Here is a 26901-nt window from a genome sequence, read left to right as displayed (position 1 = left end):
CACAGGAACACATCCAGGTTGCTTTTGAGTGTCTCCAGGGAAGGAGACTCCATGACTTTCCTGAGCTGCCTGTTCCAGTTCTCTGCCACCCTCAATGTAAAGAATTTCTTCCTTGTGTTGAGGTGGAAGTTCCTGAGTTTTAGTTTGTGGCCATTGCTCCTCATCTTGTCACTGGGGACCACTGAAAAGAGTCCAGCACCATCCTCTGGGCACCCATTTCGGTCGTATTCGTATGTATTGATTAGATCTCCTCTCTGGATTAAATAGGCCAGCTCCCGGAGTCTCTCTTCATAAGAGAGATGTTCCTGACCTCTGATCATCTTTGCCACCCTCCACTGGACCCTCTTCGGTAGCTCCTCATCTCTGTTGTCCTGAGGAGCCCAGAACAGGACACAGAGCTCCAGATACGGCCGAATAGAGGGGAAGGATCCTCCGGCTGCAGTGACACGAAGATATCCAAGCTACGAAGGGAGGCAAGCGTTGTGTCTCCCCTCAGACACAACCTCGGCTTTACGGGGTTCATTTAAACCGAGCAGCGGCACGGACCCGCCGCTCCCGCGGCGGCCGCCAGGGGGCGCTGTCCCGCCGTCCCTCCCTCAGGCCCGCCCGCCGAGCTGAGGCGCGCGAGGGGCGGGGCGTACCGGCGCGGCCCCGCCCCCCCGGCCGGCGCGTGGTGCCCGCAGCCTCCGCGAGTCCGCGGCAGCGCCCGGCGGGAGCGCGGGCTGGGACGGCACGGACACCGGGAGGGAGACGGGAGCACAGGAGGAGAAGGAGAAAGAGAAGGAGAAGGCGTCCCCCTGCCGAGGGAGAAGCCCCTCACCATGAGCCCCGACGAGAAGCCGCAGCCCGGTCGCTCTCGCGGTGACCGGCCGCCGCCACCTCAGCCCGCGGCCGGGCGATCCCGGCGGCGGGGCGGGCTCCTGGCGGAGATCCGCACGCCCATCCGCACGGAGCCCTTCCAGGAGCGGTACAGCCTCAGCCCCGGCCGGGAGCTCGGCAGGTGAGCGCTGCCTCCGCTGCCCCGGACGGCGGGGGAAGGAGCGGGGCCGGGGGGTTGTGACAGCCCGGCCCTGGGGGTGCCTGCCGGGGTAGAGCCGCGTCCGGCGGAGCTCTGCCCGCGCCGGGCCGGCTCCGAGGGCGTGCCCCCGGCGTTGGCTCGGCTGCAGGAGGCTGCTGGGAGGCAGCTGTACCCCGCAGCTGTCCGCCCCTCCTGCTGCTGGAGAAGTCATCCTCGGCTCCCCAGCCTTGCCGATCTGGCTGGGGAGAGATGCTGTGCTTCGAGTAGTGGATATTGGTCTAGATTTCCATTGGAGAAGAAAACCTGCTCCCCCTCTTTTTTTTTTTTTTAAGTATCTATTATTTCCTCGAGTTTTGTAAGCTGTGACGTGGAAAAACAATTTTCCACTCCTTTGGGATAGAATATGCTTTAGAGTAATCTAATGGTGGAACTTTTCAAGGAGTTAAAGCTGGTTAAAATCTTGGGTTTGGAAGTGATTGCACATGTAAGGTTTAGTCCATGTATAATTTTAACACATGACTGATAGAATGCAAGGTTTAGGGCAAAAAGGCTCATTAAAAGGTTTCTGCATCTTGGGAACTACATATATGGAATTTCAGCACCACTTAACCAATACTTTTGTCTGAAATTCTGTCACTTCCTGTTAAAAGAATTATAGTGTTCTTAGAATTGCATGTGCTTCGTCCAAAGACTGTTTCAGTAAAAAAGATTAGATGGAATACTACCGGGCATATGGAAAGACATCCTCCTCAATGTATGTTCTATTGCAAGTTATGCTCACTGTGTAACTCAGTTTATACAGTGGCAAAACCAACCCTTTGGAGCTAAGGAGGAGTTTTGAGGCAAGTGCAGCTGCTCTAGGTACCTGTAACAAATATTTAGGCTGCCTAGGTGTTAGCTTAATGCTCACTTAGTAACTCTGATGTACCAGTAGAATAATACCTGTTTAAATATAGTAGTCTAAAGCATTCAGATGGTAAACAGGTGGGAGAAACATCCCATGGAATGAGAAGGCTTTTTGTAGATTGTTGTGACCACAATGTCCAAGGCCTGGAAACTGAAACTAACTAAACACAGGCTACAAATCAGCCTAAATTCTAAGAAACAGTCCAAAAGGCATGGGAGCAGTGTAGTACAGAATGTCCTGGTATCACTGCTGTTTTGGTTTGGGTTTTTTTTATATTTTTTATTTGAAGTTGAGATGACTTCAGAAAATATTTTCAGTTCTTCCATGGAATGAGCATTTCCCTCAGAGCCGGGTGATAGTCACTGGCCTAATCAGAGCATGGAGTAGATGAAGGTTCTTTCTGGAACAAAAAAGTGCAACACAGATGATTTCCTTAACCTAAGAATAAGAATTAACTACTGCTTCAAGTCTTAGTCTGCAGTTTAAAGAAGTAAATAGCAGCATGGATTTTTGTGTGGAATATTTTTTGAATATTTTAAGGATGACCTTCACGTGAAGGCTGTGATTTTGCACCAGGAGTTAAAATGAGTTAAGTGGCAGTTCTGAGTGTTTGTCGTGGTTTTGAGCAACAGTTGCACATATTTTTGGTTCAGACTATCCCTCCTCAACTTCACAAGTGTTTTCACTATCTTCTCTTTTAGAATATAGAAATCTCTACATTTGCATGCATGTGCTTGGTTTTTATTCAACAATTTTAAATTTTGTTTTTTAAAATGCAGATACTTTAGCTCAAATACTCAAAGACTATTTTTTGCCAACTCTGTGACAAAATGTAGGTGGAAAATCTCTCTGCCACTTATAACTATAATTTTATTGATAATTTATTAACACAAATGGTTTCACTTTTATATGTTCATAAATTGTGTCATTCTCTCTTTGTGGGTAGAGTTCACCTTTACAAAGAACAAATTAGCAGCCAGGTATGGCAAGTTTTTGTCTTCGATGAAAAGCAGCCATTGTGCACACAACATAATCTATTTTAGCATTAAGATTTGGTAGAAAAAGGTTTATACACTCTGTGTTTGTCCATCCCATTTCCCAGAATTTGAGAAATAGTTGAAAAGCTGAGCTTTAGGTAGGTTTGAAAGGAACATTTGTATGGATTGTGTTTTAAACTGAGAGCACGGAGAGAGAAGCAAGTTGGTTTTTCACCTTTGCTGAGATCAGGGCTGCTGCGTGAGCTCCGCAGGTTTGTGCGGTCTTTGGCCTCCCGTTCTGTCAGTCAGCACGCGTATGTTGAACTTCCCAGGGCACTTGGAGCCTCTGCTTTGTGCTCTCTAGTCTCCTGAGTTTGGAGGAGGTGGGAAGAAAGTGGAGCATGGCAGAATGTCAAGGCATTGTAGTTCTGGTGATGCTGGGAGGAGCGGTATGGGGGCTCTGGCCACAGGTGGCATGTTAGGGAGCAAAAATCCTGGGGGAAGCAGTCCTGAGAGGCATGGATGAACCTAGGAGGAAACTTGACCACAGTGTCACCAGAGAGACTTGGGTGCAAACCCATGGGAAGTGAGGCTTATTGGTTCTGCTCACAGGGAGAAAAAATGCTTTCAGAGTGTAGAGCTTGTGTGCTTCAGAAGGTGCTGCCTCGTTCAGTAGCTGAACTGGCATTTGCAAGTCTGTTGAAACACAGCTGTTGGGAAAGCCAGGTTCACTTGGGAAAAATATCAAAAACTTTGTTATAATGGCTACTCAGGAAAGGAAATTATTGCAAGTTCCTTAACATGACATGGAAACAAAAGTTTTTAAATTAAATTATTTAATATATGACATTTTGGTCCAGTATTCGCAGCCTTAATAATTTTACTGTCCTCAGAATCACAATATTCTCACACAAATCTGAACTTGCATGAGGTCTGAAATCAAACTTACCTCTGATGATTGTTTTAAGGGTGGCACTTCTCATCACCTCACTGAGATTTAAATGTTTTCAGACAGTGCTAGCTTGAGTTAGGTTAGTTTGAAGCCATGTCACCTTTGCAGAGGACAAGACACCAATTGCTTAACTCTTCCCCTCACCATTTGTGCTTAAGCCATAATTGTACTGTAAAATGGGGAACAATACATTTTTTACTACCAAGTGCTTCCTTAAAGAGTCTATTATAATTATATTTAGTTGCTTTGCTTGTTTTCCTCGAGAAAAAAACTCCTAATTGCAGACAAAGTATTACTAGGCTATTCTTCAGTTTGTTGATGGAATGTTGCACTCCTTTTTTTATGTGAAACAAGCTATGCACATATTAGAAGTCATCATTTGTGTACAGAAAATAATACTCTTGATTCTAAAGCTAGGTTAGAGGGAGGAATAAGTTGACTGGTCTGTCTTCTGGAAGGTAATGGTCACCTTAAATGATTGATCCACAATAAAATTATCTTCTAGCAAAATGTGTGCACACGTGTAAATATGTCCAATGCAATTCCGTTTTTTCTTCTCATTCCCGGTTTTTTCTTAAAGCATACAAGCCCAGTCTCCACCCAAAGGTAAGAATAAGAAATACTGTAATCATCCAAGGAGTGTGAAATATTCTTTGTTTCTGACTAGTGATGTGGCTGTAGTTTCATGTGCATGTCTTGGATTTTTTTTCCCCCCTAAAAGAACAACTCTGGCATGAGCTTGTATTTCTCGGGTGGGTTTCAGTGATGTGTGTCTTAGCAGTACATGACACTTGTACCATTTTGTGCCATGACACTGCTGTCCTCAGCTGCTCTCTGCAGTAGCACAGCTGGGGTGAAATAGCTGTAGAACTAAGGAAAAGTGAAAAAGAGGTGAAAATAAAGAGTTGCAAGTAGTTGGTTTTGCCATTTGAGAATAAATTTATGTGAGTAAAATATTCATGAACATCGGAAATGTAATCCCTGCACTTTGTTGTTTGGAAATCCAAAATTGTCAGGGGAAAAACCCCACATTTCAGAAGAAATGTTTGATATGAGTTACATAATAAAGTGCATATAGTACTGTGGATCTCAGAAAAGTTTTTTTTCTGAACTTTATAAAAAGTAAACATCTTCCCGGAAAGAACTTGTTCCTGCATTTGTTACAGTGACAGTATTTTATAGGTCACTTTAAAAATAAGGTTAGTTATTTTAAAATATTTAGTTAAGCTTAGTTATTTTATATATTATAAATAAATTAGTAAGGTTAGTTCTCTGTTGTTCTGATCCTAGGACAAAAAATTAATTGGTGTCATATAAATATTGCTGCTTATCTGATTTGACATTTGATTTGTGATTTGACAATTTTCCTTTGAGCTATAATGTGTGACTAATGAAACAATGCAAATTCTGTTGGCAATCTGAAAAGGTGACATTAAGCTTCTTTGTAATCAGAGATGATTTATCTTAACTCATTCTTGAATATTCGAGAGGACTGAGAACTATTTAGAGTTTCCTATTCTTGTCTCCCTCCAAAGCATTTTTATTTGTGATTGGATGTCTGGTGGTCTGTTTTAAACTTGACAAATGCACATTAACATTTTCATCTCAAAATTATTCCTTCATGCAACATTCTCACTGCTAGCTCTTCTCAATACACTAAAGTAGCAATGATGTGATCTAGCACTATTTTATATACTTTTTTATAAGTTCTGAAAAGCAGGACTTTAAGAAAAGCAAAGATGAAATGTATGTAATGTATGCTTCATAAGAATGCTTGTTTATATATGTCTTATCTACTATTCTGTCTCAATCAAAAAGAAATTCTTTAAAATTTATCTGTTGGTGTAACCATATAGTGGATGCTATCTTTGGATCTTAGCTCTGAAATTTTCTCAGACATGAATCTAGATCACTGCACAGTAATTAGTTCCACTGGTTATAAACATCAGGTTTGTCAAGTTTGATCTTTTTGGGGATCGTATTCAGAAAAGATGAGTTCTAACAGGCAGTAGTTATAATAGCTCTAATTATAGGCATAACCAAAAGGAATCCTGGGCAGGATTCTTGGTCTGAAACAATTTAGAATTAGTATTTGTCAGCCAGCTGAACTCCCGTGTAACCTGTCCTTTGAATAACGTCACCTATCAGGCTTCTGGCCAGCTCAGCTAAACAGGACATGCGTGGCCACACACAGTGGTGGTGGCTCTTGCTGTTTCTTGCTGCTCCATGAATACTGTTTTATTTCCATAGTGACTAATGCACAGCGAATCGCAACATCGGTACTCATTAGGCTAATTAACTTGTTTCCAGATAGATTTTGTATGTAATTCAAAACAGCACAGTACTTGAAAGCTGCATTATAGAGATTTCAAACTTTTCTAAGCCACTTTCTCTAGGTCCTTCCTGGTGCTAGAATTAAAAGCTTTTGACTGCACTAAGGCAACATTCAAGAGGAAGTACGCAGTGCATTCAGAGACTATATAAGGAAAACAGAGAAGTTGAACCTGCCCGGTTGAACCCAGGCAGGGACCTAAATGTATTGGTTTAAGGCTTAGTATCTATCAGGTGTTGAAATAACTTGCTGTTAAAGGGCTTCTCAATTTATTTTTATATGTTGTTTTTTGACAACATACTTACGAGTTGATTTTTTTCTTGATGTTTTTTGGTGCTAAGAACTTGAACAACTGTATTAACACTTTTGATAAATGCATAGCTTCCTACTGTACGTAAATGTGGTGCTACAAAATTATCTTCATGCATTTACAAACTTCAATAGTTTTGTCTTCATGTATGTATTAGTAATTAAGAACATTTTCCCAAAAAGTTAGGTTCAAGACATTGGAAGCATATTCTTGCTGTTTGTCTACCTTCACTAGACATCTGGACTGTGCTGTGATCTAGTCTTAATACATACTATGCTGTAGATAATGTGCTTATGCAAAATAGTATTCCTAGAGGAATAACTGTGGCTGTATCAGTGGTTACAAGTCCAATTATTTTATTGAGATTGCCTAGCAAATACCCACTTTGTGGGTAATTATTTGACTTGATTCATTTAGACTGTGTGATTTTGAAACAAATGCTTATTAAAAGCAAGCCGACCACAACTTTGTTTAGCAGTTACATTTCATGGATAACAGTCTTCTGCCAATAGGCTGGGAGAGTGGAATCTTTGACACGAGCTGAAGTGGTTAATTCTGTGAACTTTGGCTTGGAGGTAGGAGAGGCAAAACCCATAGTAATTGTATTCCAAAATAGATGATGACTATTATGTTGGTTTCAGCAACCCTACAGTAAGTAAAGGACCAAAACAAAGATCTCAAAGCTATTCCTGCAGCTTTATAAGAAAATGTTTACATATAAATAAAAAAGGTAGTTTTGATGATCATTATACCTGTATGGTAAGAGCTAAAGTAAGGTTACTGCACTTCAAAGTGTAAGAATTCATCATTGCATTAGTGAGAGGTATTAATTAAAATACCTTTTTAGTCTAAAAATCAGCCCTGTGTGAGTGGAACCGAGTGGAGCAGGTGGTGTGGGACTCTTGCAGGAAGTTGAAAGCAGCCACTTGTGCCAGAGTGCTGTGGGGGAAGTGGTGTGACGCAAGCGCGGCAGTGTGGTTTGAGCTGGCCCGCTGCATCATCAGGTGTGTGTTCTGCCGAGGTGACGCTCATTAATGTGGGCTAAGCACCCTGCTCAGCTCTCTGCTCTCTGTTCCTACTCACCTTGGCACTGCTGCCAAAACTGTGCTGCACAGCTTGATTTTAGTCACGCTGCTCCATTGTGTTTGCATTATCTGTGTTCCTTTTTCTTAGTCTCACTGTATAAGTAGATGGTTTTGAGAACTATTCATCAAAAAACTCCAGCTGTTATCATTTGAGACATGCCATGGTGAAAATACCATCTTGAAAAATGTAGAGTATGGATATTGCATGGCAAATGGAGCAGGATTCAATGAGAGTGCTCTTACCATGGATATAGTGGGATACTTCAGAACACAGTAACTGGGTTACTGTGAGGTGGTCAGAGAAAGCATGAATTGCTCATTTGTACATTTTGATTTTGCCAGCTTTTTAAATTAAAGTTTGGAGGATAATGTAATCTTGGGAACTAGCACAGCTTGTTTGCTCTGTGTTTTTGAAAACCGTGTTGTTTGAATTGATTGGGGTTTTTTTAATTCCTTATGTTTCATGGAAATTATTTACACTCTGGGCTGAGGTGTTCTGAACACAGAGATCATCATTCAGCAAGGCATCTTTCTAAATTCAGATTGAATCTTAAATGCCAATAGTGATTTGGTTCAAGTTTCCTGAAACATTAATTTATAAGGCCGTGCTGTCACTAAGGCATGTAAAACTAAATTCTTATTTAATTTCAGGGGAAAATTTGCAGTGGTGAAGAAGTGTATCCAGAAGGACACTGAAAAAGAGTTTGCAGCAAAATTCATGAGAAAAAGAAGAAAGGGCCAAGACTGTCGGATGGAAATAATCCACGAAATTGCAGTCCTTGAGCTGGCACAATGCAACCTTTGGGTCATTAACTTGCATGAAGTTTATGAAACTGCGACAGAGATGATTTTAGTCCTGGAATAGTAAGTATTAGTAATAATTCCTGAGTAACTTTCTGCAGTATTTGCTTAAAAATAATAATGTAAAAATACTGTGTATCAATATGAATAATGTAAAAAAAAAAATTATTGGTTGCCTGTTACCCTTGCTAAACTTCAAGAATAATTGCTAAGAAAATGACGATTACAAGAAGTTATGTGCAGTCTCATAACTACTTCAGATTATAACAAATGTCTCTAATTATGTAGTATCTTTCAAAGCTGAGCTATAATTTATGTAGTTAAAGCATCTTAAATGAAATATGAACTCTGTACACTCTCTGCGTAGAAAGAGGATGAGGAAAGAAGCAATGAGTATCTGTTCAAGAGCCAAAGTTTATTTCATTGACAGTGGCAAAAATGGGGTGAAATCTGCTGTGGTTTTTTTACCAGTTACAAAAATGTATTGAAAGCAACATCATTGCTAAAAAGAAACTATTACAACCTTCTGCAATAGAAAACTTGCTAAAACAGTATCTTTTTGGGGAAAGAAGGGAGGAGGATTGAGACTTAGAATAGTTTCTTTCAAAAGGACACTTGCCTCTGCATTTGTCTGTGTGGTTTTCTCCACTTCAGTTTGTCCAGATGGGCATTCCTGCAGCTGTTGTGGCTGTTCATCTCAAATGCCAGTGGCTTTAGATAGTAAGGCATCTCACTAGCTTCCAAGATCCAGCCAAATGCTTGTTGCTACTGAACTCAATTCTTGTTCAGTTCTATGGATTTTATATAATAAAGAGAGGAATAGTGAGGCTCAACAGTTCAGAAGTGACTTGTTTGTTAAGAGAAATCTAGTTTGTGCAGCTCTTCTCTTACTTGATAGCAAAAAGAAATGGTGAGAAATCTTGTGTACCAATCACATCTTGTTTAGAAGTCAAAAGAAACTATCTTCAAAGTTCAGTGAAATGGAATGAGACCATGTCTCCTAAGGCAAAATTCCTTCTAGAATACATTTTTTAAACTTCATTGTGCCCTTAATGAAGTCATAATATGTGAAATATTCAAGTATCTTTTATAATGCATAGGTGTGACAACTTCTGGGGTTTTAACTGCTGCCACTGAAGACTCATAAATACCTGCTTTAAACACTAGCAGAAATTTAAACTCAAATACAGTTTCATTTTCTAGATCCTATGGGATTTAATATGAGCAGTGGAATCTAAATGAGCAATGAGTTTTGTGATACTTTCAATGCAAAATTCCTAGTTTTCTTTTAGAACTCAATTTTCTTACAGTTGCAAAACTCTTTTAATATGAAGTATTAAATAGGCTGTTAAGCAATTAGCAAAATTACTGGGTTTATATGCATCAAACAGTCATACCTCATTTCAGATAAATAGCTGTGTGCTGGAGTTGTAAATTACAAAAACAGTCTTTCCCTGACTTCAGCAAGTATGTCTGGATGCTTCTTTAGTGTTCCAAAGACATGTTGCAACAAAACAGGTATGAATGTTAGTGAATTTCTGACATTCTGAATGCAGAGGATTAAAGAACATACCTGGACTGCAAGCTTCTCTAGGGCATTTCAGTTTCTATTAAGCTTGATCGTCTTTGTGGCTGATCTTTATCTCCTGAAGAAGTAAAACAAATACTTAATCTTGGCCACTAACTTCATCTGCGGAGATTTTAAAGTTTCTTGTCTTGATGTAGAATCTGTCATAAGGGCTGAGGGTTCTGCCTTCAGGAAATGTTTTGCTTTCAGGGAGAGAAATATTAATGTTACATGGAGGGTTGTCTTTCAAGCACTATAAATTTTTGAGAGAAAACGAACTTAAAATTGGCCATGTTAATGTTAAGTGTTGAGCAGTGGGAAGCAAGGTGGCATTACAGTGTTGGCTTCAGCTGTAGCATAGCAAATTGGAGCTGTCTGCATCTACCCTCACAACAGCCTCTGACTTTGGTTTGTCGTCATAAAACCTCAATCAGGGTATTTAAGTCAGAATTTAAGTGGTATATAAGTCTAAATGGGTAACAGAAAGCCTGGAATTAATCTGTGGGCCAGTTATGCTTCTGTATTTCACTGAAAATAGAATGAAAAGAACCTGGAATTTTTGCTTTAGAAGGCACAGATACAGTCTGGGAAACTTGACATATCAGGTATAAAAAGAAAAAGCAAATTTGGTAACTTTTGGACTTGATACCTGTATGCAACCTACCTGTCATCTTCCCATTTCTTTTGAAAGAAAGAGCAGTAGAGCATCTGATGCTTAAGAACTGGTCTTTTTCATAAATGTTTATCACCATGTTTTTACACATCTGGGGAAGGAATAGATGATACTAGTGGGTAATTAGGGGGTCAAACATATAGAGTCCTGTAAGTGGAGCTTCAAAAATCTTCATCATTCATATTTTATTATGAAGAGCCTCTGAACTAAGCCAGAGCCTTGTGTAAATACAGTAGACTTCTGTTACACTTGCTTTAAAAAGAGGAGGAAGTTGTCTTTTTCATCTTGAAGACACAGTTAGTATTTATTTTATATGCTGCATGAAGTGTTTTTTCACCTATAGTTATTTGGATAATGTAATGGACTTATATGTCCATTAATACAATGGACTTACATAGTCTTGGACATGATTTATTGTCCTACTTACTGGCGGTGTGACCAGTTAAAATAAGAGTCTGCTGGCAGGAAGTGATCCATTTGGCATAGGATTCAACAGACTGAACTTGAAGCAAACCCACTGTAATCACAAATAACTGCTGCTCCAATGTTTCCATCTTGTCTGTTTGAGTAGCAGGTGGAGTTGTTCTAGTTAGCAGTCTCAAATCAAGACTTGAAATCTAAAATAATTTTATGCAAAAACTTCTCAAATGGTCTTAGTTACCTTTGTTTGTGTTTCATCCAGTTCTTGGGCTGCCTGATTGGAAAGGTGAAGCCAAAAAACTAAATGCATTTGTCTGAGAACTAAGAACTTTTAAGACCAGTATCTACAATTTTATATATTTGGATGCTTCTCTTCCCATGTCCTCTCATCCAATATGGATTTGTAGTTTTCTCAGGCTTTGGGAACATTGGTACAATACATTGCCTTACACTGGAAAAATTACCAGTAAGTGCACTTACTATCCAATGGTATGCCTAGCCAAGGAAAGAGGTATGGCAGTCAGCAGCAGTGAGCATGAACCTTTGCTGGTAGTGTTACAAGCACTGTGGTGTGAACAGCTTGTACTGTAAGCTCCATGTACAGAAGATAGATGGCCTTCCATTATTTTGCAAAGATAACCCTTTCAAGAAAGACTTTTAACAGAGTTGAAGATTCAGGAAGTAAATTTTTGTCCATTGCAGATTGTATGTAACTCAGCATTGAAATCAAGTGTGTTTTAGGAATTGGTCTACATGTACTCTGATGATTTGTACTTTTGCATCCTTCAGAACAGTAACTTAATGTCTGATCCATTAAAGCTGGGGGAATGGTTCATTTCTTCAGGTGCCCTGAAATAGGTTTGTTCAATCTTTTTCTAATGATAAGTTAAATGGCTGTGTTAGTGTCTCCTAAGTGTACTTGAAAGAAGTTTGATGCTGAATTTCATACAGTTCATTTTTAAGATATTTTTCTTTCAAGGAAGATAAGTAGTCTCCATTTAATCTAAAGTCAACATAATTGTAACAAAGATTAGTCCTCTAGACTTCCAAATTACTTTTAGCTCATTTATGCTGCTAAGTAGTTATAAAGTGTTAGCATGCTTTTCATTGCTGAAGAGCAGTTGGATTTCACTTGAAATGAGAGAAATTAATGGCACAACAGTACTTTCCTAAGTAAATTAAAATAGCTAAAGAATTATGGTTGCCATAGCTTTCAAGTTCAGAAAGCCTTTTGTCTCACAAATTTTTCATACACTTAGCTAGGGGAGGGTGTACTAGAGAAATAATGCATTCTAAATAACACTAGTTTTCAGAATGTTTTGCCATTAAATATGTCCTTATCAAATTTTTTTTTCAGATTAAGATGCCTTGTTTTCCTAAAAACTTTGGTGTCCTAAGGATAATTCTTTGCTTTTTATTCCCTAAGAGTATTTTCTGACTGGCCCAGTCATTTGCTAAGTTATTTCATAATGACAATTAGAAAAACTGCAGTTTAATGCAAAATGGGTAAATATTAACAGCAGAGCACTCCTGGTCTGCATATATACAGAAATCATAGCAGTGTCATGGCTGTGATACTCTCTTAGCAGGTATTTTGAGCCCTTCTATGGTCAGATTTTCCCCCCCTGAAATCTAGCTGAGTTGAAAGTATTGTTAAGGAGCTTGGCAGAACTTGGAATAGGTGTGCAGGAGGATCTTTTTGGAGTTCATTTTTGCATTGTGCCTCCAAGCACTTGTGACTGGCTTGGCTCACAGCTCCCTGACTGTTTTGCTTAAGGGAATCCATTAAGCCTGCTCCACAGCAACAATACACAAAATGGTCTTGCAGTATCAAATTTCCATGTGTTCTTGTAAAGGGTTGCTGGTTTGAATGTGGGATTCTTTGGACAGAATGAATTGTCCGGGAGTTGTCCCATCAGCTTCCTAAATAGCAAAGTTAAGATCAAAAAACAAAACATTGCATGAGAAGTCACCTTCCCATGTGAAACTATTTTGTAAAGCCAAGTGTCTATGGTAGTTGAGAATGGCAGTGTCTTGTAAGTTATGAAGTAGGTGTGCATGTGTGAGGGCTGGATTTGCATGTCTCACTCTTAAGAATGCTGATGAACCCAGGCATCTTCAGAAGTATAGAGAGAGACTTAATTTTTTTTTTAAATAAAGTTTCTGGATCAAGGGTTTTCTACTCTTACGTTGGTAGCACTGTCTCTTGATTTCACTGATGGGACATTGCTTCAACTTTTATTGCCTTGACTTCTAACACCTGTAATTCAGAATTCTTTAGGTGTAGTATTAAAATTCTAGGTAGCTTACATTTTAGCATTGGTGTCTACCTCAGTTTTAATTAAGTTGCACTAATAAGCAAATTGTAACAGATGCCTACCAAGTAGACATATAGCAAGCAGGGCTTTATAAGGCCCCTCACCCTCAAATTTCACTATTTTTTCAGGTGGGTCTATTAAACGTAAAGTGTGATCCCATGTTTTGGGTATAAGTCAGATTTCACAGAATTAAATAGCAGAAGTATTTTGTCCTTATTTGAAGTGGTAGAGCTTTACCAGCAAAATCCCAGGGTTATTGCTGTAAAAGATACCGTGTTAGTAATTTTGGTAGTAGATGTTATCACTGTATGTGCACTATAATTCACTGCTACAAGGGATTAAATCACTCTTCAAGTAACATATTATGGCATTCTTAAGGCAGAAAGTTTAATTTATGGGTTGCAGTAGATCTTTTTCTATTCCTATCTGGAAAGTCCAAGTTATGTTGCTTTTTCAAGGAATTCAGCTTAGGATATTAGAATACACTAGCTGATGTTCATTTTTTAAATGTCATTAATATTTGAATCCTGTTCAAAACTGAAATATTACTATTTCCATGAATTAAATAAAAATGGACTGAAGAAAAATGTGATAGTGTCAGGCATATGAAATTTTTCAAAAGGAATTATAGTATTAATATTCCCTTGAAAAACTCATTTTGTTCTTGAGCTCTATCTCTTGATACATAAAGAAGAAAAGTAATTATTTAATAGATGGTTTTTCTGAAAGAAAATCTTAGTTTAATAAATCAAATTGTACTGCTGTACCAGCTAGCCAGCATATAGAACGAAAGTTTGAAACTCTTTAGAAAAGGGTACAATTTAATCTTATTTTAATTTTTTTTTGTAAGACCATCTGCAGGGAAAATTTAAAATAATAGCTGTGAGAATACCTTGAAGGGCAAAAAAATTTTTTTTTTAAATCCATGAGGCTTTTGAAAGTACTAGGACTGTAGCAGGAAAGTTAGTGTAGGCAAAATGAACATTTGAATATATTTAAGTGTTTTTTTTCTGGGAGTACACAGTTGAAATGCACCATTTTTGTATCACTCTTATTGCTGTTATATTCATGTTGAATGTGCCTGGCTGTCTTCAGGATAGCCTAGGCAGTACAATTCATTGAAAAAAAGCAAGCAAAGGCAGAGTAGATGGGTATGCATCAGTAAAGATTAATGCTTGTGCAAAGTCATTTTTGCATGTCACAGTTTGGTGTAACTGGAGAGGATTCTGTCCTTGAGGCTTTCATCACCTTTCCCTAACAGGTGATTATAGAATTTCATGCAGAACAAAGGGTGTATGTGCTGATTTCATAGTAGGAGTTCAACAATCCATATGCAAAGTGGCCCCATTCTAACATTCTTATGCCTGATGCCTGTTCTTATTTTAAGATGGAGCTTCTGTTCAGTTTATTTTACTTTTGATGCTGCAGGTTTATACTGTAAAACAATTTTAGTTATCTAGAGCCATTGCTATACAGAGCTGGTACTGCATGTGGCTTCAAAGTACTTTAAAAACATTCATTCATATCTAGTTATTTTTATATTTTTGTTATTCTGTTATTTGTTTAAACATATATAAACAAAAGAGAATGCAAGCTGAGAGCTAAAATTTTCAGAGCTATTTTTAGATGAAAGAAGTTTAGAAACTTAATGCATCCCTGTATACCAGAGACTTCATAAACAATTCAGTTGCAGACTTTACATTTATTCTTTTGAGTATGTGCAAAGTGTTTTGAGGAGGGTGGGAGGTGGGGCAGCTTTGCTCTATGTTTGCTGAGATTTGCCTTGGCCAAATTTCCACGTAGTTTTATAGCAATGGCAAAAGGCACAACTTTTATGACAACACTGTCCTCAAACAATTGAGGCATTCATCTGAAAGCAAAGTCAGTAGTGTTTGAAAAGTAGTCCCCAAAATTTCTGTACTATTCATATTCTCTAACCTAAATGACTAAAATCTTTGCCTCTCTCCAAAGCTGCCATACTGCAGAAATCACTTCCAAGGCTGTAAACCTTTGCCAAATGTCTAATAACTGAAAATATCATGATTGAGTATACCTCCTGCTGATATTGCCTATACAAAAAAAAAGTGTGAGTAGAGCCAAATGGGTGCTATAATTTAGTCTGAACTTACAATATTCCTACTGTCCACAGTGCTGCTGGAGGTGAAATCTTTGACCAGTGTGTGGCTGAAAGAGAGGAGGCCTTCAAAGAAAAAGATGTTAAGCGACTTATGAAGCAGATATTAGAAGGAGTGGCATTCTTGCACAGAAACAATGTTGTTCATCTTGACTTAAAGGTAAGATTGGTGCTGTATTTTTCTTACTGATTTCTCATCTGTTGGCTTTCTTGCTTATGTCACAATAATGCCAATTTGTAATTAACATAATTTTACCTAATTATACCTTGAATGAAAAAATTAAACTTTTGGGATAGAGTAACCACCAAGTCTGCAAGCATGTTTGGGCATTTCTATGATTATGTTAAATATAAACTTATTTTGATTAAGTGAAATATAATCAATTCAAAAGTCAATTTGCCTTGCACCTTAAATTGCAAATGAGTGCTTTGGGTAAGACTGACTTATTTCTACATTGCAGTGAAAGTGTCTGGGTATTATATGGGCATTGAAAACCAGGTTTGTTTTTTGTATTGACTTGAGTTTTAATGAAGAAGGGTGGTAGTGACACTGGTGGAATAATGTGTAATGTTTCAGAATGAAATGTTCAAACAGGACTGGTAAATTAATGTATTAAGTACATTTATAGCATTTTCTTCCTTTTTTTTTCCCAATTACTGTAAAACCTAATTTAAATGTCTGTCATTTGCTGCCAAACAATTGACTGACACCCTGTTGGTATATTAATAATCATGGTTTACAGAAACAAGTATTTTTTCTTATTGAAAAATAGTTTTGACCCAAATCATGTGACAAGTAGAGCTGGCATCAAATGAAATCTTATGGTCAAGAAGGGACTTGTAAAAGGGATCCAGAGAACTAACCTCTCCTATGGGCAGCAAGCTCCAGTTAATTTTCTTCAGCTTCTCTTATTATGAGATTGAACTAGTTTATTACTAAGCAGGAAGTCTAAAAAGTAACTTGCATTGCATTTTTTAAAATTCTTTTTACATGTCCTACTCTCTTATTTACTAAGTGTATTGTAAGCTGCTGCATGTTTTTTCTGTTGCTGAGATTCTTACTTACACTTACTTGTATTTTGGCACTATTATAAAGCTACCAGTACATTCCAGTATCAAGCTGTATGGATTTATATATTAACTTAGCACATCATGAACCATTCATCAGCTAAAGCAGATTAATCATATTTGCACACAAATATGTCATCTGCCTGGTTTTCCAAACATTTATTCAAATTATATGTGGGATTCTTTAAAATTTGATTGAGTCATACACAAAAAATATTAATAATTGTACTAAAAGAATTAATGAAACATTTTTAGTAAGTGATGTGAGAGTAAGCATTCAGAAAGACTAAAAATGACCAGTTAGAACTCCTCAAAGTTCCAGTATGCTTAAACAAGATACTCAGTGTTTCAATGCTTGGCCATTTAATTTCCTTGAAGGAAAATGTGTAAAATGTCTTTTGTGGACAGTATATATTTGTACATTTGTACAAACTTTACTACTTTGTGTAGTTAAAGTTGTGGTGTTTTTTAGCATCACCAGCTGGATATCTGTAACTGGAAATGTGATGTGTTTTCTATGACTACAGTACTTATTTGCAAAAGTAGACTTGGGATGTTGATTACAGATTTTGTCCAGAAAAGAAATTAATAAAAAGCTGACTTAAAAGCTTCCCAACTGGTCAGCAAACTTATGCTATAACATGGAGCATATGCAGTTCTCACTGAAAAATCCAGAATTGTTTTGCTGCCTTAGAGAAGTTCATGAGCAGAGGAAGTTGTGTAGTGACTGAGGTTCATTAATATGTTTATACATTACTGCAGTGTGGGTTTAATCGGGTCCTACTCACAATGAAATGACTTCCATGATTTATAAAACTATCAGTCTTTTGCAAAATAAGGTTTATGGAAGTCTTCAGAGTACTGGCAAACAAAAATTATGGAAATGGTAGAATTAAAAACCAGGACTTGCAAAGATTAATTGATCCACATGCCTTACAAGACATTTTTAAAAGGCCCATTTTTGACAGAACTCAAAAAGTTGGATGTTCACTTCAGCCACATATTTATTAACCTACAGTGCTCTTCTTGTGTTGTATCCTGTGTCTCATGCTGCTTTAACTTGCAGCTTAAAGCACAGTGGAATTTACTAAGTACTTTGTGATGACATTTGGAAGACTTCTGTATGTTTATTGCTGCTATGCAAGGTGCTTGCCAATTGCAAATTTTACAAGTTCTTGCTAAAATGGGGGGTTTTGCACTATTAGTTTCACCTTTGTGTCTCTAAAGATTTCATTTGTCTGTTACAAATTCCTTTGGAAAGGTACATCCAATTTTCCATATTTTGCACCTTCAGGAAAAGTTAAATTCTGTACCCAGAAGAATTTAAACCCAAGTGGTTGTCTGTATGTAATTGTCAGCTTAATATTTGTATTATAAATTTAATGAATCAGATCTAACCTTGCTTTAGCTTCTCTTTCCCCTCTGAACAGATACAGGATTTTCCTTAGACTAAACACTGCAGAAAGAAATGGGGTATTTTGTTGTGGCTTAGCAAGGTTGTCACCTGATCATTTCTTTCCAAAAGCATGGTTCTACTGAAAGATGGTTGAAATGTGTCTTGTTGTTAATAGCAAAATACAATTATGTAGCCTAGTTTTGACTTGGATGAAGAGCAAATATAATGCTACCAACTGCAAATTAATTATCACTTGACAGTATTGTGTTGATGCTATTTAATTTGCAGGGTGTGCACAGATTGTAGGCAGGAGTCTTTCATCTCCTCTTAATGGTGCTTAAAAGCTGCAGAGTAAGGGAAGTCTCCTTTCTCTGTATTCTCATTTGCTCTTTGACTTAATCTTGAATTGGGGTTAGGTAAAAGCTTACTGTAGTCGGGAATGGAAGAGAATTTAAGCAGTTGTGGGGGCTGAGGAAGAAGATATGGGGGTCCTTTTTACTTTTTTAGAATCAGCCTAGTTTACTATCTTTAAACATAATGAAGCTGGGGTATCTCTGTTTCTGACCACTATTTCTTTGATAATTCCTGTCTTTTCTTCTAGGCATCTGAGGTTTTTTGAATATTATATAATTAGATAACCTGCAGCATTAATGAAATTAGGTAAGGTGAGGCATTGATTAGATTAAAAACCTGACCTTTATTATGTGTCCTTAGTCTTTGTGTGTCTTCTTGAAACCAACTAAAGATTCAAGAAATAAGAGGAACTAAATGGAACCTTTAAGCCTTGCTGCAGTAGATGGGAGGTCTTCAAGCATTGCCATTTGATGGTTTTCATCAACAGTTTCAGTAGTGCTTGAGGGTAAAAGTGAAAGGCCCTTTTTAGAATGGCCACCAGGAGAGCCTCCAACCAGCATCTCCTGTCTTTGTGGGCTGACTGGAATTAGGCAAACTTAGATGTATTCTAGCAGAGTAAAACCAAAAGAGAAACACTATTACAGATGTGAGGAAATTATCTTCCTTTTCTGAAAGTTTGAGTAATGGTGTCAGGCTGAAAACTATGGTGAGTTCAAAGCTATGGCTTCTTTAAGGTTTCATGTTGGTGTTTAGGTTGGTACTTCACAAGAATCCCATAATGATCCCTTAAAATAAGAAAATTACTGGTATTTCATTAGGAATTGATTCAGACTTATGACTCAATTCATACTGTAGACAGGGGTTTTTTTTCTGCATAGGTGTGTTTTGCATAATAAGATTTTTTAAAAAGACAGTAAAAATGGCAACTGCTTTAACTACTAAAATGTTAAAATACAGGGCTGAAGGGTTTCACAAACCTTTTCCGTTGAAAATTTTTCCTCATTTAAATAAAAGAAATATTTTTCTCATGCTTTTAATTTGACTCTTCATAACTAAATTTCTCTCTGGGAATAACATCTGAGAGGGTAATGAGGGAGGCATAGTCAGCTTTTTTTGATGTTTGCTTTTCTAATACAAATAGAGAAGAACAAATCTGAACTATAAAGAATGTGGGAATGTGCTGCTCCAAAACCCTTTGTATAGCCCCCATATCCCAATTTGTAAAGAAAATTTAAAAAGAGCTGTTCTTTATATGTGGATTTACAAACAGAAAAGAAATTGACAACACCATGGAGTTAGTTTCAAATGACAGTTTAACTCTGCAGGAATCCAAAAACTCGACTACATTCAGGTCTTGCAGTGAGAAGTGGCCAAAGTTTTTTTTGTGCCCAAGTTTATTTCTGTATTCAAAAGCAAGGCTGTTCATGTGAGAGCATGTCTTCATGAGTGACTCTGGGGATGGAGGATAGAGCAGCTCTGTGATTAGGGAAGGAGTATAAATGTTGGTGTTACTCCATCTGAATTATGGATTACTCTTTTGTCCTCCTCCCTTTTCAACCACCCTGATGCAAGATGATCCAGGTTCCCAATAGACTTCTGCACTTTCATGGAGCTTGTGCTCACTAGAAGAATAAAAGCAGTGCCAATTGTCAGCACTACCATTTGGACAAGTTAATGATAAAACCCAGTGTGATCACTGGTCTGGGGGTTGGGAAAATCAAACCTTGGTGGTTTTTTGGGGGTTTTTTTGGCAAAAATATGCTTCAGTTGCCAAAGTTTTTCTTTTTTAAATTAAGCTAGCATTTAAAATAGTAAGGAACTTCTTAATGACCACAAAGGTGCTTTGAAGGAAGACAGCCAAGATCTAGTGACGTCAGTGCAAACAAGTTTATCCAAAGGTGATGCTCTTAAAAACCTGTTTCTCAGGCTGCTATTTTTTTTAAAACTCTTCTTCAGTTTTTATTCTGTAATACAGTTGTTTGTACTTTGAACAGGATTCAGGTTGGTTGCATCAGACCTTTAAACAGGTGCAGTCAAAATAGTTGTGTGTTCAGGGTTTTTAAAATGATTGGGTGATTTTGGACAACCTTCCAAGGGAGGTACTTTACACCATCTATTGGAAGAATCAAGGAGCAAGAGGAGTAAAAAAGGTGATACAAAGGACTAGAGAGGTGCAAGTGTGGAGGTACTTGCATGCTATTGTTTAATGACAGCTATTGGCATGTATTTCCAATGTGTTCTAAGCTAACAAAGGTTTGATTCTCAATTCTAAATTTATAATCCTGCCATTCCTTTTAGTCTATGTGTCTCTTTAGAATCACCTTGGGGAAAATAGATAAATGATCCAGGGTATCATACTTGTTATGGGAGGCACTGTTGTTGCTCATGGTCTAAAATAATTATGCAATATGATGTCAATGACATTCATGATTTTTTGTGATCCCAAAAGTCTCCTCCTCTTGTTTTTCAGCCCCAAAATATTCTGCTAACCAGTAAGTCTCCTCTGGGAGACATTAAGATAGTAGATTTTGGCCTTTCCAGAATAATGAAGAGCAGTGAGGAACTAAGAGAGATCATGGGAACTCCAGAATATGTAGGTAAGTTGTTACTATAGGATTGATGAATAGTCCAGGCTTCTGGGGAGTGAAAAGAGGATTTGGAGCATGCCAGCCTGGCTGTGGAGTTACTGTGTCGCAAGATCGAGTTATTACTTGGACTGGTACTGCTGCCAAAGGTAGAACTGGCAAGTCTTGCCAGTCTAATGAACTATCATTGTGTGCTTATGTTGAAGATGAAGACACACTTTAGATGAGTCTTACCAGCAGTCATAACAAGTATTACCTGGATTAAAAGTTTAAATTCACATACTCAGTCTCTGAGTATTTTAGCCAATGTAGGTTTTCTCTTTTTTTTAAAAAAAGCCCAAACCACTCCAGGCCTTGAAAATATACTTGAGAATATATTTAAGTTGTGTGGTATATCTTCATAGTTATGGGTTACAGTGCTGCAATATGCAATGTTGGCTATTTCTGTTTTGTCTGCAAGAAACTTATACAGATTCCTTAACTGGGAAGGAGACTGGCCTGGCTTCTGAACATGGCAGTAAAAGGAAAAAAAAATTTTACACTTAAAAACAGTGAATAATAGAAACCACTTAAATAACCTGAATAGAAGTATCTTGATTTCAAAAGACTGTCATGCTTCAAATGGTTTTTCTTAAATTTTACCACATGACCATTATTGCTTTTTTAGCTGTAATGTAATGCCTGCATATGACAAAACCCATTTTTTCTCCCTCCTGAATAGCTCCTGAAATTCTGAGTTATGACCCCATCAGTACAGCAACTGATATGTGGTAAGTTGAACAAATTAATGGTCATCATAACTTTACTGAAAAGAGTTGTTCTTTGGGGATTTCTTTGTTTATTTGCTTTTGAGAAAAAAAGGCTAACTAAAAAACATGTTTTCTTTTTTTAATTTAGGAGCATTGGAGTACTGGCCTATGTTATGCTAACAGGGATATCGCCCTTCTTGGGGGATGATAAACAAGAAACATTCTTAAATATATCTCAAATGAACGTAAGTTACTCTGGAGAGGACTTTGACCTTGTATCAGAGTCTGCTGTGGATTTCATCAAAACTCTGCTGGTTAAGAAACCCGAGTAAGTAAAAAACACAATTCTATATGCTAATTTGTCAGACGGGCTTAATTTAAAATGTAGCAAGTGCTAGTATTTTCATTTTTAAAGTATAAGGGGACTTTGATTTCATTGTGCTACTACTTTTTATGTATATGAGAATTCCTCAGTTTCCATCCAAGCTTGTATATTCCAAATGATGTCCAAGTGTTAGTAATTAAAACTCAAATTACTTTCAGAAAACTGTGTATGAACTGTAGGTTGTAGCAGTGAACACTACACCCATTCTTCTTGCAGGTACTTTGCTGGTCTTTTACATGAACTGAGCTTTGAGTCCTTAATCTTGGATGGGTTGGTAGAGAACCTTTCCTTTTCTGGTTCATTAATACACTTTTCTTAATGGGCAGCAAACTGGAAATTCCATGTTCCCAAATAGAACAGGTGTTTTCTGTGGAAATTTACCAGTTTAATGGGACATGCCAACTATTGAAATTGCCTACTGCTTGTCTATGGGAATACTTGAAGAAGTTGGATAATTTTTCTATATATAAAAAGTATAAACTTCAGAAGTTGGTTGGCAACATGGAAGTGTAAACTCATATTTAGGGATCTATGAATTCCTTTTTTTTAAATGGTAGGAGTTTATCTACTTGAATTGCTGTGGTCTTTTTTGGTAAAAGATAGCTGTCAGTGCAATTCTGTCTGTCTTTAATACAGTCATATCCTTGAAATAATTTTTGGTGATATCTTCTGCAAGGTTCTGAATTTTGTATTCATTTGGACATTTATTTTAATACTTTCCTTGCTCTGCAGGGACCGCGCAACTGCTGAGGAATGTCTTCAACATCCATGGTTGGAACAAAGTGATAATCCTGCTTGCAGGGCCTGGAATAAGAGTACAGAAGGGGAGACCAGTGATGCCATCCAGAAAGATGCAGATTCTGCCTCTGAACAATCAGTAGATGCTGAGAAGACGGGAGAGGAAGAATCAATAGTGACAGAAGAACTAATTGTAGTGGCTTCATACACACTGGGACAATGTAGGCAGTCAGAAAAAGAAAAAGTAACTGAGCAGAAAGCCATTTCTAAACGATTTAAATTTGAGGAACCATTACTGCAGGAAATACCAGGAGAATTCATTTACTGAACTGTATGGAGCTTCATAGCTATAACTGGAAGGCAGTTTTTTCTACTAAACAAAAGTATTCTAGCCAAGTGAATTTCTGATATGCAATAAATGTTCTAGATAAAGGAAAGTGTTTATAAATGGCATACAAAAAAAAATGTGCCAAGTTCTTATTTTCATGGAAGACATGAGATTTCAAGTGGCTGACATGAATTTAACAAAGAGGATAAGCTTATTTTTGTTTTTAATTTTTATTTCTGTTTTTTTGTTGTTGTTATTGATTGGTAACAGTTTTTGCTAATTGTTCTGGTGTTCTTGAGAAGTTGACACTGGAAGCGTTTTGGTGACAGATGTCAATAGGAGTATTTTAGGATATATTTTGGTATTTAATGCAAATATATAATGCTGGGTTTTCCTCAAACGCCTCCTAACTTCAGTGGAACTAAAACTTGAATGAGAGGAGAATTTGATCACCTGGTTTGATGTACAGATTTCAAAATCATCCTGTGTGTATTCCTTTGTTTACATCAGGTCAAAGACTCCTCTGGAGTGTAGCTGAACAGTGAGCTGAGCTTCTCTAGACAGAGATGCACATGCCCCACTGGGAAAGAAATCTGTACTGGAGATATGTATGATTTGGGAGCGCTGTAAAATCCTGCTCCTGAGGGTGATGTATTTGCTTATTTCAGTCACTTGTGAGCCAGCAGAGATGGTTCCTTCCCCTCCCCTGTTGGGTGAGATGTGCCAATAGAATCCAGCTCAGTGTGGCCACACAGTGCTGATGAGAGGAAAAAAGAATGACATTCTGATGTAGCTCCTCTGAAGTTCTCTCCACTGACTTTACCATGTTAGGTTAGACAGTTTGTCCAGCTAATCAGCCCTTGATTCCACTTTCCCCAGAACCAGCTGGGGTTTTACTGGGATCATGAGGTCATTTCTACCTTCTTTCTGTTCCTCTAACTGCTGCTTTAAGGAGAAAAGGAGCATCCTTAGGCTAAATTACAATTGTTCAATATAGCTGTCAGATGAGGAAGAAGATACTGCTTCTTCTGAAACAGTGAAGCACAGCTCATGCCTCCTGCTTCCTGATCACTCTCCCTTAGACACTTGGAAATACAGCATGTTATGTGGCCTGGCAGAGTGGGATTAGGGAGCAGTATGGATGGGTCATAGTTCTCAGTGGACGCAGTCCCTCAGAGGACAAAGCTGGCACCAACTGGGCACCAAAACTGAGTGGTTTTTGCAATGTACAGATCTGAGGATCTTGGCCTGAGTCCTAGTTTTCTAAGAAATCTTTCATATTGATGCTGTTCCAAAGTTTAATTTTTATGTAATGGAAGTTTAGTACTATTATATTGCATACTGTTAACTATTCAACTATTTATTTGGTTTCCTTATGCTGTTCCTTTATAATAAACTCTGACAAAAGTTTTCTTGCTATAAAACAGTGAAGAGAAAATTTTGAGCTAGTTTTTCCCTTTTTTTCCATGTTGATACACACTTTTCTAATTTCAAATCTATCAAATGTTCGACTCCATTTAGTGAGGAGGAGTTCAGGGCTTTGTGCTAATGTTACAGTTCCTCCTTCACACAAAAGTTCAATGGCTTAAGAGCAGCAGTACTGGGGTGATCTGATCAGCATGGCTGAAAAGGTGGGGGAAAAGCACTAGTACAGAAGAAAGCTGAATCAAAAGCAGTGGGATGATGGGTAGTTTTTCCATAAGCTTTCATTGCCAGAGGTTGGGCTACCTTTACTTCAAGCCATATCAGGGAAGTTGCACCTAACTTAAACTGTTCTATCAAGCTTCTTTCCCTATGGAATTACATATTATTGATTATTCAAGTAGGTAGAGCAGCTTCTTGTTCCTCAAAGATGTTCATATAAAACAGCCAGTGGTGCTCAGAACTGAGTTTGGATGTGTTATATATTGTAATGCAGAGATGCCTTTCCTGCTCTGGAGAAAGGAGTCAGTTGCTGGACAGCTCTGGCAGGCTCTCAGCAGGAGAATTTTTGAGCCAGCAGCATATCTGTGTTAGCTGGTTATTTCTGGACACAGAGAGGAGCTGACCCTACCTACAATGTGATCTGTTTCAGCCTTTGTTAGGCAGGACAGTGCCATCATGGCCATCTTTCACTCTCCAGTCATTTGCCCAAGACAATTTGCTTGTGTGAGGGGACACTGATTCATGGAATTCTTCTGTACAAGATTGCAACTTCTATCTTCCATCATTGCCATTTTGAAATTTTTTCCCTCATATCCATACTTCCATATGTTACTAAATTGAGCAGAGCAGTGAGGTTGAAGCATGTTCACATCCTACCCTTACAGAACAATGTTGCTAGTGTTGCACACATGTTTAACAACACCTGGTTGCCCACAGCACACTATTTGAGGGATATATATATCCCATTTCACTTCCTCTTTGTAACCACAGATCATGTCTCAGATTGAGACTGGTACTAATGGAAAAGAGTAGGTGCTGAGCAGTATACATTTGGTCCTATATATACTGTTTTTAATGTATGACAGTGAAGCTTAACATGTATACATGAAATACATACTTACTTCAAGGCCAGCTTTTCTTGAATTGGCTGCTTTGAGATTTCCAGTGGGCTGCATCTCTGTTTAACTCTTTGTGCCTTAAGGTGATTTTATACACTGTTTTTTAACGTCATTAAGAATTTGTATAGAGTTGTGAAGGTTTACTAGTGTAAGTTATAAACAAGGCATCTTATATTCACCCTTTAACAGGGAAAATTTTCTGTAATGTTTAACTGCCAGACTATCAGCCAGACCCACACCCTTGAGGCTCTTTCTGTTCCACTGTGAGTGTGGGTAAAGCTGCAAGCGAGGTGTTCTTCCCCTAAGCTGTAGCAAGGAGCTGTTCAATCAGTGTTGTTGAGGAGCTCAGTTGCGAGTGAAGTGACACATCAGTAAAACCAGGGGCAAAGAGCTGTGAAGAACAGCCCAAAGCAAGAGCTGTGAAGAACAGCTGGTTTTCTGCAGCTCCATGAATATGGGGGACTGTGTGTATGTACTCAGGTCATTTGGGAAAAGCTCCTGTGATGGTGGGGAAGGGGCTGCTTGTGGAGAAAGAATCAGCTCCTTAGACCTTGTGGGCAATGCTCTCCCAGTCCCCACTCTCCAGACTGAGCACATGCTGGCTGCCTTTGTAGCACGGAGAGCATGGCTGCTGTTAGATGCAGGATGCTGAAGGAATGGAAGGGCAGATGTTCCTACAGAGTTATCTGTGGTTCATGGAAGACCCATGAACTGTATCAATAGGAGGGGTAAGTCCAGGCCTAGGCCTTCTTTCAGTTGTTGGAATAAATAGCTAAGTCCTAATAATAAGCACAGCCTTGTCTCCTCTTGTTGCTATATTCACCTCTTTAAGGGAGAGGCTTATAGATTTTATAGTTGCTAAATTAAATGTTCTACAAAACAATATTTTTCTTTTTGTCCAAAGTGGAATTTGCATTGTGATTTGTCTCATGTGTCACGTTTTTGTGTGCAGGTCTCTAAATACAAAAGGGTGAATTCCAGTTTGTTATCTACCCCCTGAATCCCCCTTGAGAGCTGTTAGGTCACAAATGCAAATAAAAGTTCTGCCCATTCTCCACTGGTGGTGCTCACAAGGGATGGGGAGGGAGATGGGCCTTGCATCACATTACTTTGTGGCTTAAGATCTCTCTTGAATATTTCAGGTGTTGCTCCTGGAAGACAGTTCAACGTTTTAAAGAAATAATGCCAGTTCATTGTTCTTCTGATAAAGTGTTTACTGTTTCAGGAACTTTACAATAAATAAAATTTTGTTTTCTGAACA

General features: G+C 38.2%; 1 protein-coding gene across 1 annotated transcript; it reads left to right on the top strand.

Moving 5' to 3' along the window:
- The first annotated feature begins 633 nt into the window (after positions 1–633).
- STK17A (serine/threonine kinase 17a) lies at positions 634–26901 on the top strand. Its single transcript, XM_071429782.1, has 7 exons — positions 634–1000; positions 8233–8445; positions 15510–15654; positions 20783–20909; positions 21619–21667; positions 21795–21974; positions 22764–26901. Exons 1-7 carry the CDS (start codon positions 822–824, stop codon positions 23095–23097), a joined length of 1227 nt encoding a protein of 408 aa, XP_071285883.1. The 5' UTR covers positions 634–821; the 3' UTR covers positions 23098–26901.

The sequence above is a fragment of the Agelaius tricolor genome, unplaced genomic scaffold (assembly GCF_023055355.1).
Source record: "Agelaius tricolor isolate 1412-34295 unplaced genomic scaffold, bAgeTri1.0.p SCAF_6, whole genome shotgun sequence".
Lineage (NCBI taxonomy): Eukaryota > Metazoa > Chordata > Aves > Passeriformes > Icteridae > Agelaius > Agelaius tricolor.
This window is presented reverse-complemented; position numbering and strand designations above follow the sequence as displayed.